Source organism: Gorilla gorilla, chromosome 5, assembly GCF_029281585.2.
Source record: "Gorilla gorilla gorilla isolate KB3781 chromosome 5, NHGRI_mGorGor1-v2.1_pri, whole genome shotgun sequence".
Taxonomy (NCBI): Eukaryota; Metazoa; Chordata; class Mammalia; order Primates; family Hominidae; genus Gorilla; species Gorilla gorilla.
This window is the reverse complement of record NC_073229.2, coordinates 149987210-150000938: the sequence shown is the minus strand read 5'-3', so window position 1 is coordinate 150000938 and position 13729 is coordinate 149987210. Positions and strand designations below refer to the sequence as shown.

The window sequence follows — 13729 nt, the reverse complement described above, 5'->3', positions numbered from 1 at the left end:
CAATGTGACAAAAGTTGTTTCAAGCCAACAGTACCAAGTTTAAATCCAAATTCAGGAGTCAGTTCAGCTGAAATCTTCCTCAGCTGTCAGCAACACTAATAAAAAGGGGAGGAGAGGCCGGGCGTGGTGGCTCACTGCCTGTAATCCCAGCACTTTGGGAGGCCAAGGTGGGCGGATCACGAGGTCAGGAGATCGAGATCATCCTGGCTAACACAGTGAAACCCTGTTTCTACTAAAAAATACAAAAAAAAATTAGCCGGGCGTGGTGGCAGGTGCCTGTAGTCCCAGCTACTCCAGAGGCTGAGGCAGGAGAATGGTGTGAACCTGGGAGGCGGAGCTTGCAGTGAGCCGAGATCACGCCACTGCACTCCAGCCTGGGCAACAGAGCAAGACTCCGTGTCAGGCAGAAAAAAATTAAAAAAGAGAGGGAGGAGAGGAGACAGTTTAAATCACTTTTCTTTCCCTGGAATCTGTCTTGGAGTCTGGAGTATTGGACCTTTCACTGAAGCATATGACTAAAGCAGGTTTACAGACAAGTTTTAGGGGATTTATAAACTCCCTGAAATTTACCCAACAGTTGTATCTATATATTTGTATTTTTTCTCATTTATTCCTGTATTCACCATTTAGGGAGCAAGCTTTTATATTAAAATTATTTAGTGCTTATTTTTTAAAGTATTATTCTAAAGACTTCATATATTTTAATTCATTCAATCCTCTCAATAACCTTATAAAGTAGGTACTATTATTCCCATTTTGGGGAAAACTAGACCCAAAGCTCCACAGTAGTAAGTAGTTCTATAGAGAAGAAACCTGCAGGAGGTCCAAAAGCAAAAGTCTCCCAAGTTTCACCACAATAGTTCCATCTGTGGGTTTTGTGAGATGACTTTACTGTTCTTGAACCAGGATTTGGAATGACCAATCAGTCTGGGATTTCAGGTTAAACAGAAACACGCTTGTGATTATTCGTTGAAATTAGTTTATAGGAACCCATAAAACTGTAGTGTGGGTAAGTATATTTACTGAACAGGCACTTTATGGACAGCTGCCAATCAGCCAATGTGTGTTAGATGAATAATTTTCAAATAAATTCATTTTTGAATGATAAAAAAAATCCTCACTCCCAATATGCTAACAATTAAGGAATCCTCTAAATCAACGGGTCTTTTTTTAATGCTGGCCCATAATAAAAAAAATTTAAACTGTGATTCAATATGTACATACTTAACATTTAAAACACAATTTTCATAAACAAATATTTATTCTTACTACATACAACACATTCTGATATTTTCTATTTCAGTCCAGCTTAGTCCAGTCTAATCTATTCTGTTCTGTTCCATTAAAAAAAAAAATGCTGTTTCTTATCCACTAAACTGATTTCATGAGACCCTAACGGGTTATAACCCACAGCTTGTAGTATTTTACACAGAATTAAGTAACTTAGCCTGTTCCTCAAAAACGAAGCAAAAAGCATGAGTCTAACTATTAATGGCTAAATGTTTATAAGCCTTTTTTTAATCTTTAGAAAAAAGTTAATGATTTCCTGAAAACATTAGCAGATAAAACTTGACCATGGATATTTTTCCCAGTAATGAATGTCAAGCAATTTGTAAATACTCACTTAAGAGTTGCCTGGTCTGAACTCAAATAAGAAAATACAAAATATAAGCCTTAACATCACGGCTCATACAACAGTTTAGTTAGTAATTTGTAATACTGTCAAATAAGGTACTAGCAGCTTTTTCATAGAAAATGGTTTTAAAATATTCTCAATATTTTTAAGATTAATAAAATTGCTGAATACTGAAAAATTTGTAGTGATAAAAATTAAAATTCACAAACCATTTATATCCTACATTAAAGAAACTGTTTTGAATATTGTGTCAGTTGATCAACAAGTATTTAACGCTTGCTGTATGCCAACCACTATTGAATAGGCCCCTTGAAAGAATAATGAACGATTGGAGAGTCTCCACCTTCCAGATGTCCATTTGCGAGGAGATTGACTGTAAAACCAATAAACAAATAAGAGCTATGGAAATCATGCAAGAGAGTGTCCTTGAGCAGTGCTGTGGATCGCTTCATCTCAGGTGGATGGCGCTTTGAAATTGAAATCCAATAATGTTTCTGGTAAAGTCAACTGTAACATTCTCCTTCCATGCCCATATACAATTTTTTTTTTCTATTTATCACATTATGATGCTAACAGCATGTTTTTGTTTGTTTGTTTGTTTGTTTGTTTGGAGATGGAGTCTCACTCTGTCGCCCAGGCTGGAGGGCAGTAGAGCAATCTCGGGTCACTGCAACCTCCGCCTCCTGGGTTCAAGTGATTCTCTTGCTTCAGTCTCCCATGTAGCTGGGATTACAGGTCTGCGCCACCATGCCCAGCTAATTTTTGTATTTTTAGTAGAGACAGGGTTTCACTATGTTGGTGAGGCTGGTCTCAAACTCCTGACCTCAAGTGATCTGCTTGTCTCAGCCTCCCAAAGTGCTGGGACTACAGGCATGGGCCACCATGCTTGGCCCTAACAACATGTTCTAATCCCCCTTTCAGACAAAGTAGACACTAATACTTAGTGCAATGTAAACTGAGGTAACATGAAGAATAACACTCAGAGATACAGACACAGCAGACAGGGATTCGGGGCTCAGGCCCTCCATTTAAAGGCTAAGTGATTTGGGGTAAGTTATTTCACCTCCTGAACAACAGATTCATTACCTGCATTTATATTTATTTGTAGGATCATTTTAAGGATAAACAGAATGCTTGTGAAATTACTTCATAAAGTACCAACAACTGCTATTATTATTAACTTGTATTAGAATCAGTAGGCATAGTGAAACTGATAAAATAAAATGACCAAATATTAAAAAAGTATAAAGCTAACATTTAGCAAGTACTTAAAACTGTTCTATTTGCGTTTTATGTATCAACACAATTAAAACTGTGCTATGACTGAGTATCTGAATCCAACAATGGGCAATAAATTTCTCCTCAAATGTCAGACATACTAAAGATGATTTAAGATGATAAATCTCTAACAGCCCTTGGCCAGCAGGAAAAAACAATCTACAGTTAATTAAAGAAAGGGCAAGAGTTCACATCACACCACTCCACCCACGTGGTATAATCATTCTTGGCACTGGCACACCACAAAGAGATGGCTGCTTCCTAGGATTCAAAGGTTGCCTCTGTGGGGCTGGAGACAAGGAGCATACCACTTTGTGCTCCACCAGTGCTGCAGATCAACCACCCAGATCCATCCACGTGATGCCTTTCACTGGACCTCAGACTCTGTATTTGACCAAGAGGACAAAGAAAGGCTTTTTGTACAGAATTATTTCTGCATTCATTTCTATCATGGGCAACTGCTCTTTTCAGACAACATGCAATCTTAGGGAGTAAAGTGGATCACTGTAATGCAACACCCTGACTTACACAGGTGAAGTATTACAGACTGCCTGCTTCCTATTGTCTTGGTAGGTTAATACTCTGACATTAACCATATTATAGATGAATAAGTTGATAAGACATGGATTATGGGATGTTGTCAAGTTATAAACAAATTATTTTTGAAAAGGTCGCTTATAAGTTAGACCTTTAGAACCTATGATGCATTTCTCCAAATTAATTTACACTGGTGTAAATTAATGTTCAGCTGTCAAGACTGCCCACAGAAATCTATGCAACCCACACTGTGAGTAGCAGCAGGTCAGGTGACCTGTGTTCTATAAGCCCCGTTTTGCCACTAAAGGGGCACATGGCAGCACTGCAGAGCATAAGCTCTGGATGGAGAAGGGAAGACCTGAGTTCAAATCCTGACACGCCTACTTTTATCTCAGTGAAGTTATTCAACCCCTTTGAGTATAAATTCCCATAGCAGTCAAATTATATTTAGGGATGAACTTTTTTTAAATCAGATGTTTGGTGTGAAGATAATCTGGATCAGTTTTTATAAAAGCCTTTTTCATATCAAGGCATGCAGAAAGATGATAATACTTCTACTCATCCCTGGGGTAAGATGCTGATCATAGCTAAAGATGACCAGCCCAGGTCTCTGACAAACCCAATCCCTGCCTGGCCACTATGAGAACCAAGGGGGCCAGTATTACTGGCACGCCGCTTGACATGACGGTTCGTCAAGCCACACAAGTGGTGAGGCTCTGATTACCAATTAATATATCTAAAAGTACCCTGGGATAGAGCCAGCCTATCATGGACCCTTTCACCTCATGGGCTTAGGGTCCAACTGTTAAATAAAAGGCTGTTAGGTTTCTCAAGGCCCTTTGACTATATAACTCCACTTCATTATATCCCAGAACCTAACTAACTGTGCTTATAGCAAAGTATCTTTGGGAAACGATATGATTCCAATTTGGATTGTCATTAAGTGTTCCCTCTTCCCTGATCTGAACAACAGGAGCAGCTCATGGGCTGAAAGTGGGAGGTCAAGATGAAAATTAGGTGAAGATGTAGGTAGACACAGAAGTAAGATCAGGAATGATTTGTTATTAAAGGAATGTGTGAGTACTCACTGTATCAGGTACTGTTCGTATATTACCCTCAATCTTCATAGCCATCTTGGTTTCATTTTACTTGAACACGCAAGCTACAAAGTGTACTATTCACACAACAGAGAAAGCTATACAGTGGGTTCAAATCTCCTCTGCCATGGAAAAGAGAATAAGGGGACCAGCTGTTCAGCTCTGGCCCTCCTTGCTGGGTCCCATTTGAGCTTCTCTCCAGTTCTGGCTGGTTGGGATGTCTCCTTCTTCAAAAGCATCTTGTTAGTTGGTTATTTTTAACAACACTTAACAACTGAAGAAATGTAAGGTAAAGGAAGCTTAGAAAACTTGCCAGAGGTTATACACTGGAGTGAACTGCAAACACAAGGTGTTCTGCTTGTGGGTCAGAGGTTCAAGGGTGAAGAATTGCCAGGGCAGAGGCTGGAGATGGGAGCTAAGAAATGTTCTACACTTTGCATCCTTTGTCAATGAGAATGATGACAGAGGTGGTGCTGGCTCCTACTGCTGCTCTGAAAGGCTGGGTTAAGAGGAAAGCGGAGGTGGGAGCAGCAGTTCTGCTTTTCATGACAACCAGGGAATAGGGGAGGTGGGAGCCAGCAAGGGACCTACATGAACACCCAGTCTGTGTCTTCGTCTGTATTACTCACTGTTTACTCCCAGGCTCTCACACCTTATCAGAGGGGAAAAGTAAACCTCCCACAAAACACCATTTGGTTCAACTACAGATGTATTTTGGATATCTTCAATCAATGCTTGATCCTGAAAAAATGCTTTCAAAGAATCTTCAACCAATGGCATACAAGGACCTACTCGGAAATCACAAAAGCCAAATAATGTCAAGCAAGTGTGTAAGAAGACAGCCCTGTACGGCAATACTAAAGAAAATTTTGCATTCTAACTACAAGAGGAAGGAAGAGTCAGCAGGGGTGTAACAAATGACACATGATAGTCACCCCAGAGGACAGCATAAATTGTACACAGTACAAATAGTACAGAAAGCATAATTTGCTTTAGTAATTCAGTTTTTCATTTGGTTTTCAAGATCTATCAGGGATCAAGAAATTAATATAGACATATACTAATTTTGCATATATAAATTATTTGCAAAACCATTTGTGAAAAAGTTTCACAAATCATTCAATCTAGATTTAACAACTGTTATAAAACTATCCTGAAGCACCTGAAAACCAGTTGGACCAGGGTCAGAAAATCCAAAAAATTCATCAGATCTTATCCAGAATTACTCTATCTAGTAGCAGTATTAATCCACCCCTCTATTTAGAGTTACACAGGCATATTTCAAGATAAATTATAAGAAAGGAAAGACTGGGTGACCCTCAAATCACTAATTTCAATCCAAAATTATTAAAATAGGGTATTTTAAACTCTACTTTGATGTTAAAGAGCGAAACGTCAACAAAACAGGTTTGGCAAAGGACTATCAAACACAGTCACGCAACGATTATGAAACCACATGATAAGATAGCACACAAAGAAAACATTGGCTATTTAACTACTCAGGAGGAAAAACTAGGTGTTCCTAGTTTTTCCTAGGTGGAAGGGGGAAGCAGTCTAAAAAGCAGTTTTTAGGGTTTCAGATATGTAATTGTGGCAGCAGGCACAGCATCAGGGTAAATCTTCCTTTTGACTTCCTCAGAACACTAGTTGAGATTTATGTAAGGTGGTATAATTTAGTTTAGAGAAAACTGAGATTGCATCAGTTTGGCCTCACCCTTGGCCTGACGTTTTATCCTTCTCTCCAGAGATCTTGCTTGGACTGCCCTTAAGTACGCTGCTCCAGAGAACTCTGCTCTACGTTGTCAGAAACCAGCTTTCAAGTAAGTTCTGTTGCTAATTCCACATGGTAATTCCACAGTTAAGTCAGAAGGCATTTGAAAAGATGTATAACTTTGAATGGCTCTTTTCTGATTATAGGCTGAAGGGGGTTCTTTTCTCTTTGGTTTGCCTTTTGCTTTTAATAGCTTGACCATTTCTGGCTTCCACTGCATTGTAAGAGCTAAACTACAGGTTTGTCAGTCAGTGTTTCTCTCTCTGTCTCTTTCTCTCTCTCCCTGCTCCCACCCCCTCTTCTCTCCATTCTCCTCTCTCCAATTCTCTCATTTCCTAGTTACAAATCATGTTGTCTTACTGTCTTAAGAGCACCACTGATTTCATCCTTGTGCCACTGTCCCTATGCTCCCAAGATCACATTTCAGCATTTTAGGATACGTTTTTTGTTTCATTTTTAGAATACTTCTCAGAAGAGGTCATGATAAGCAAGACAATTTTACATTTCTGAGTTGAAAAAACTGTGCTGCTCTTCCAGAACAGTTTTGGTTTGTATTCTCAGTTTCAGGGGCTCCCCTGACTCTACATTTTAGGAACAAGAAGAGGTTAACATTGAGCAGGTTGTTCATGAACCGGCAGTTACCTTTACTACAGGAATCACTTTGGATTCAGGCTGAGAAGGCACTATAGCTCTTAAAATCACTATGTAGGGCAAGTGAAGAAGAAAGAAAAGAAAGAAGAAGAAAGTAAGGAGGAGGAGGAAGGAGGAGGTGGGAGAAAGAAGGAAGGGGTAGAAGCGGGAAGGGGGAGGAGGAAGAAGAGGAGGAAGAGGAGCAGGAAGAGGAGCAGGAAGAAAGGGAGGAGGTGAGGAAGGGAGACGGGGAGGAAGGGGAGGAGAAGCATGACCACCATCTTGACCTAAACTCATATCTTATCCACAAATAAATTCAAAATGGATCACAGACTTAAATATAAAACATAATGCTATAAAATTTTCAGAAAAGAAAAACAGGAGAGAATCTTCAGAACATAGAGCTAGGCAAAGAGATCTTAGAATTCAGACCAAAAGCACAATTCATAAAAGGAGAAACTGATAAATTGAACCACATCAAAATTAAAACCTTTTGCTCTGCAACTCTGTTAACTGGATGAAAAGACAAACTACAGTCCGGGAGAAAATATTTGCAAATCACATATCCAACAAAAAACTAGAATGTGTACAATTCAACAGTAAAAACCTAAACAATTCAATTAGAAAATGGGCAAAAGATAGGAAAGGAGATGCCACTAAAGAAGATACACTATGGCTAATAATAAGCACATGAAAATGTTAAACCTCACTAACCATTAAGGAAATACAAATTAAAACCATAATGAGATATCACTACATACTTATCAGAATAGCTAAAATAAAAATAAAAAATATTGACACCACCAAATGACAATGCAGAGAAACTGGATTACTCAGACTTTGCTGATGGGAATGTCAAATGTTACAACCATTCCAGAAAAGAGTATTGCAGTTTTTTATAAAACTAAAAATACACTTATCCTTTGACCCAGCAATTGCACTCTCGGACAATTATCTCAGGGAAATGAAAACTCATGCTCATACAAAAACTTGTACATAAATGATTGTAGCATCTAGCATCTTTGTTCATAAATAGCCCAAACTGGAAACAACCTAAATGCCCTTCAATGGGTAAATGACTAAAAAGCTGTGATTCATCTATACTATGGAATGCTACTGTGCAATAAAAAGGAACAAACTATCGATATATGCAACAGCTTTGAGGGATATCAAGGGAGTAATGCTGAAGGGAAGAAAAAGCTAAATGCCAAGGGTTACATACTATATGATTCCATTTACCTAGTATTCTTGAAATGACAAATTATAGTGGTTGTCAGAGGAGGCAGGCAGATGGAAGGAGTGAGTAGGGATACAAAAAGGTAGCATGTGGGATCCTTTTAATGCAACTGTTCTGTATCTTGACTGATGGTGACCACAGAAATCTACGTGTGATATAACTGCATGGAACTAAATACACACAAACACACATACAATGAATGCTCTGAATAAGGCTGGTGGATTGTATCAATATGAATTTCCTAGTTGTGATACTGTACTATGGATAAAGAATACAGGGTATCTATTACTCCTTACAACTAACTACATGTGAATCTAAAATTATCTCAAAATAAAAACTTTGGAGATCTTATTTATTCTAAATATCCTATCTTTCTGGTGCCTCATCCATTAGATGCCTGATGTCTTCCTTCCCTAATCTGGTTACTCTCTGTAGTCATAATAGCAGAAAATATTTTACTACAATTGGTAGTTTAACTTGTGCTTCCCCAAAACCTTATTCATGATTTACTATTCCTAACTGGAGCATGCCTTTTGGAGATGGCCTTATATTTAATACTGACTCTTATGCTGCATGAAATGGACAAAATATTTTCTGAGTCTTAGTTGCATCACTGGTAAAATGGAGATAAATTAACCGATGTCATAGATTTATTTTGAAGGCAATTAAAATAATAAGTAAAACACTCAGTACATAGTAGGTCCTTAAATTGTTTCTGTCCTTTTCCCATTATCAACCTAAAATCTAGCTTAATTACTAGATAAAAACATCAACAACAAACTTTGGTTTTGGCTCCAAGGCTCATGTTTAGAAAATAATAAATGCATCTCTAATGAGCACAGCCTGGGGACTGGGGATGGAATGAGGCTAAATTCAGTTCTTAAGATGTATTTCAATTTAGGAGAAACATAATGTTTTTAAGCCTATGTTCTCTGAGTCTGAAAACATTCTGGCTTATCAAAATGTTTTACAAATGTTTAGCATATAATTCATTTTATTATATTTAGTGAGTGACTGCCACATAGACATTTAAATCTGTAAATGGTAACCAATCATATACTACATTACTTCTATTCAGATATCAACAAATTTATTTATGTTGGACAAGTTCCAGCCTTAAAAATGACTCTGATTCAAAAATATAATTTCACCCATTTCACCTACCTACAAAAATATTTCTTAGTAATAGACTCCCCACAAGGTGATAAGCTTTAAATGTGTCAGAGATTTTCAGTTACAGTCCAACCTATTAAGCTACACAACAGTAGGAGCGAAGCACTTAGGATTTAAAATTCAAGGTAGGTTGCTAAACATGGGATTTGGAGCAATTTGCAGGTCAGAGCATGACAGCTGGATTTGCTGAGCAACACTGGCCTGAGAGAAGTGTCAAAGCTAGAAAGAGAAGAACCAAATGTTACACTCCTCTAATATGAATAAAATGGATGAAGCAAAGTATAGTTTACTTCTCCTGGTTACCTGCTCTATTTATGAACAAGCACAAAACACAAAATGCGAAGTAATACTTGAGAACAAAGTCCCCTCAAATATTTCTTTAAAGTACTGATAATAATTTTGTAAAATGAATGCTTACCGAGCAAAATAACTTTGTTTCCGTTCCTTCTTCTCTTCCTTGGTATCCATAATACACAATCAAAAGTGCAAAGTATTTGAAAAAGTCCCTCTTTTTAATCAGTGAGTCGTAACCCTGTAAGAAAAAATAACAAAGCAACTGTAAACTTAAAAGTTTACACTGGCCAATGTGAAAAATAAAATGGAGTAGAACTACATGGACCAAAACAAATGAAAAATAAACTTTAACCAGGAAACACTGTCACATGAGTCAAATATGAAATGCAAATGTCCATGGGAGAAACTACAATCAGAATGGAGATGTTAAACTATAAAGCAAAACCTGATGGAAAACCAAACTGCAGTATTTTCCTCACAACTAACAACTATTTTAAAACATGGCAAAATAAAAACCTTCACTGACTTTGGAAGATTGTAGCCTAACTATGTAGATGCTAATTATTTAAAAAAAAATTGAACTCATAATCACTCTTCCCAAGCAATTAATAAGGCATATGTCTCAGATAATTATGTAAAATGGCTCACTTAGGTGTTTTACAAGAATGTTTTTTTAAAAAAATAAAAATAACTTCAGCACTCTATTTTATTTTCGGAAACATGCCAGCAAGTACATCCCACTTGAGCAAATGTGGAAATGAAAGTACAAAGACACAGGAAGCTGTTCCTCAGCATGGCTTTAAACCCTTGCGTCTCCCTCTTCTCCACCCCTGCGACCCTCACCCACGCTTGCCAGCAGTGGCTTAAGCCTATAATATAAAAAAAGGTTGTCTCCAGATCAAGCTTCCTCAAATACCACTTTTATCATGCCACTCCCCTGCTCAAAAATTTCCAATGTCTACTTATTCAGTGATTCACCAGTCTAAATTTCTGCAGAGCACTAACATTCCTAAAATTTGTCCTTTCACCCTGAAGCAATAGTTTGTTCATCTATCAAATTTAAATCAAAAAAAGCAGGCTGTGCGGTGGCTCACACCTGTAATCCCAGCACTTTGGGAGGCCGAGGCAGGCAGAACACTTGAGATTGGTAGTTTGAGACCGGCCTGGCCAACAGGGTGAAACCACATCTCTACCAAAACTACCAAAAATTAGACAGGCATGGTGGTGCGTGCCTGCAGTCCCAGCTACTCCGGAGGTTGAGGCACGAGAATCGCTTGAACTCAGGAGGCAGAGGTTGCAGTGAGCCGAGATGGCACCACCGCACTCCAGCCTGGGTAACAAAGGGAGACTCTGTCACAAAAAAAAATTAGTAAATATAAATAAATAAAGCAAAGTGTATTCACAATCAGAATTATTTACTAATTCATTTCAATTCAATAAACAAATTAATCCACAATACATACTACATGAAAGGGAGTGTGATAAGTCCCAGAGGTCAAAGATAAAGACATGATATTTGCTCTAACAGTATATATTGTCTTTCAGGAGAGACACTTAGGATTTCAAGACAATGTGATATGTACTGCTGAAAAATAGACCTCAGGAAAAATACTTAATTAGCTAAATTTAGCCATTTTCTAATGTATATTTTCAAAATATCATTGAAAAAAATCATATATATAATTTCTATTTGCCAATTAAAAACAATTAAATAACACTTAACACTATGCAAGGCCCACCCCAGGTATCCTGAGCACACACTAAGGTTGTAGGTTAAGAATGGATTTCCGGCCGGGCGCAGGGGCTCACACCTGTAATCCCAGCACTTTGGGAGGCCGAGGTGGGTGGATCACCTGAGGTCAGGAGTTCGGGACCAGCCTGGCCAACATAGTGACACCCCGTCTCTCTAAAAATACAAAAATTAGCCGGGCATGGTGGCAGGTGCCTGTAATCCCAGCACTTAGGAGGCTGAGGTAGGAGAATCATTTGAACCTGGGAGGCGGAGGTTGCAGTGAGCCGAGACCACTCCATTGCACTCCAGCCTGGGCAACAAGAGCAAAACTCCATCTAAAAAAAAAAAAAAAAAAAAAAATTGCATTTCCTAGGTAAAGGGTACGAGCGAGCAGGTTTCAACTGAACAAAAGCAAGAAGACAAAATCGTTCCCTTCTGTTCCAGGGTAAAGTGAGCTGAGGATGAAGACATGGGCAGGATCTGGGTCACGGAAAGCCTTGTATGCTGCTCTAAGGAGCCTGGACTTAATCCTAGCTGGCTATGTGCAGCCCACCCCCTTCACTGCACCTTGTCAGAGGCCATCAATTGCTCATGCTGAACCCAGCGGCAGCATTTGCAGAGCCATTACCAAATCCATCAGAGCTGGTTCATGAGATAAAACTAATTTTCTCATCCCCAATGTACATGGAAGGGCGCCACCAGAGGGTTCTCCATGAGGGAGTGTAGCATAATCAGACGGCAGAGGTAGAGGATTGACGTGAGAGGATTTAAGGACAGGGTGAAGTAGATTCATTAAAAAGAAATTACAGTCAAACTAATTGAGGGAGGAGCACCCAAAACTAGGCAGCAGTAGTTGACATAGAAAGAGGAGGGATGGACTCAAGAAATACTTAGGAGACTGATGAGCTGACATTTGATGAGTCATGCAGTGTAGATAACAAGGAAAGTAAGGCATGAAGGATGTCCTCCAAGTTTCTGCTTCAGGAACTGCGTGGGCTATGACACCGAAGATCTAGTACAATATACATGAAAAGGGCAGGCTGCATGTAGGACAGGGGAGCAGAAGGAGGTAAGAGATCGGTTGTGGACATTGTGCCTTTGAGACGGCTATGGGATAGTGGTGTTGGAGACATTCACCAGACGTTTGATTACATTGAAAGCACAGAAGGGCAGTGAAGGCTAGAGGAAAGGAATTAGAAATTATCAGCATATGCTTGTGGTTAGGAAGAAAAGGAGAAAAAACAATATGATGATGAGATCACCTTGGAAGCCTGACAACTATTCATTCAGCCCTGTACAGAAACATGGGAGTACACAGTCTCAGCTCTTACTAGTTTATCTTCACATCCCTGACTTGGGCTTCACCCTCAAAGAGTTTTCCATCCAGTCAGGAAAATATGACTGTGCAGATAACTAAACTGTAGGGTAGTAACTTGGGGCTGTCCAATGAATAATACTAAGTAAGAATCCAAAAGATGTGAAGTTCAATTCTGCTTGAGGTGATAAACCTTTCAGAGTGGTTAGGATTTCAATGGGTAAAGTGGTTAGGATTTTAATTCCAGAAAGCAGGAATGCCAGAGCAAAGGGATAGAAGTGAAAGGGGCTAGGCACACTCAGGCAAGGAAAGCATGGCTATCAGGTACGGAAAGGGAACTAATCTTGATGCCTGCCTACCAACAGCCATTTATTTCAACATATTATCCCTGTGTTATCTTTTTATCCTTCAACCACACTATGATTTAGATGTCCTTATTTCCATTAAACTGAGGCTGAGAGGTACTAATTAATTTCCTTAATTCAACAGCACTAGCTGTGGTGCGGCAGCAATTTAAATCCAGTCTGGTATACACTCCAGTGTCTTTCAATAACCTTTGGAGCCAGAAAGCATTTGGAGATGAGCTAGAAAAAGTAGTCCGGAGTCAACAACATCCAATGCTGCAGCACAGAATTCGCAAGTTAAGGCACATGTACCTAGCCACTGGGACAGGGAGGTCATTGAGGACCTCCAACGGGACTGCATTAGTGACGTATTGGGAGTGGAAGCCATGCTACCATGAGTTGGGGTAGTTAGTACTCATTCAAGAATTCGAGTTCAAGGAGAAAGAAGAAAAAGGAAAGATGGCGGCTGAGTGTCTAACTCTCATGAGCTCAGTTTCACACCGTGGTTTGAACCCCCTGGGCGTCTCCCCAACTCTGCACCTTTATCCTCACTCTTTCCTCAGGCACGAGGCAACCTTGCTAGGCTCCTCCTTCTGACAAGGCCCAATTCTACTTCAAAGCCTTCCCTGACCACTTGTGTGTGCTCCTCTCCCCTAAGGAGCTTATTTCATATATCACCTATAAC

The 13729-nt window shown here is 39.2% G+C and overlaps 1 protein-coding gene across 9 annotated transcripts in view; it reads right to left on the bottom strand.

Annotated features, from left to right (window-relative positions):
• The window catches only part of NCOA7 (nuclear receptor coactivator 7), a 154254-nt gene that overhangs the window by 109944 nt on the left and 30581 nt on the right, over positions 1 to 13729 (bottom strand). For all 9 annotated transcript variants that reach the window (XM_055391567.2, XM_055391570.2, XM_055391571.2 and 6 more), the window contains exon 2: positions 9778 to 9891. In XM_055391567.2, coding sequence (XP_055247542.1) covers positions 9778 to 9827 — 50 coding nt within the window. In that variant the 5' untranslated portion in view covers positions 9828 to 9891. The remainder of the gene's footprint in view (positions 1 to 9777; positions 9892 to 13729) is intronic.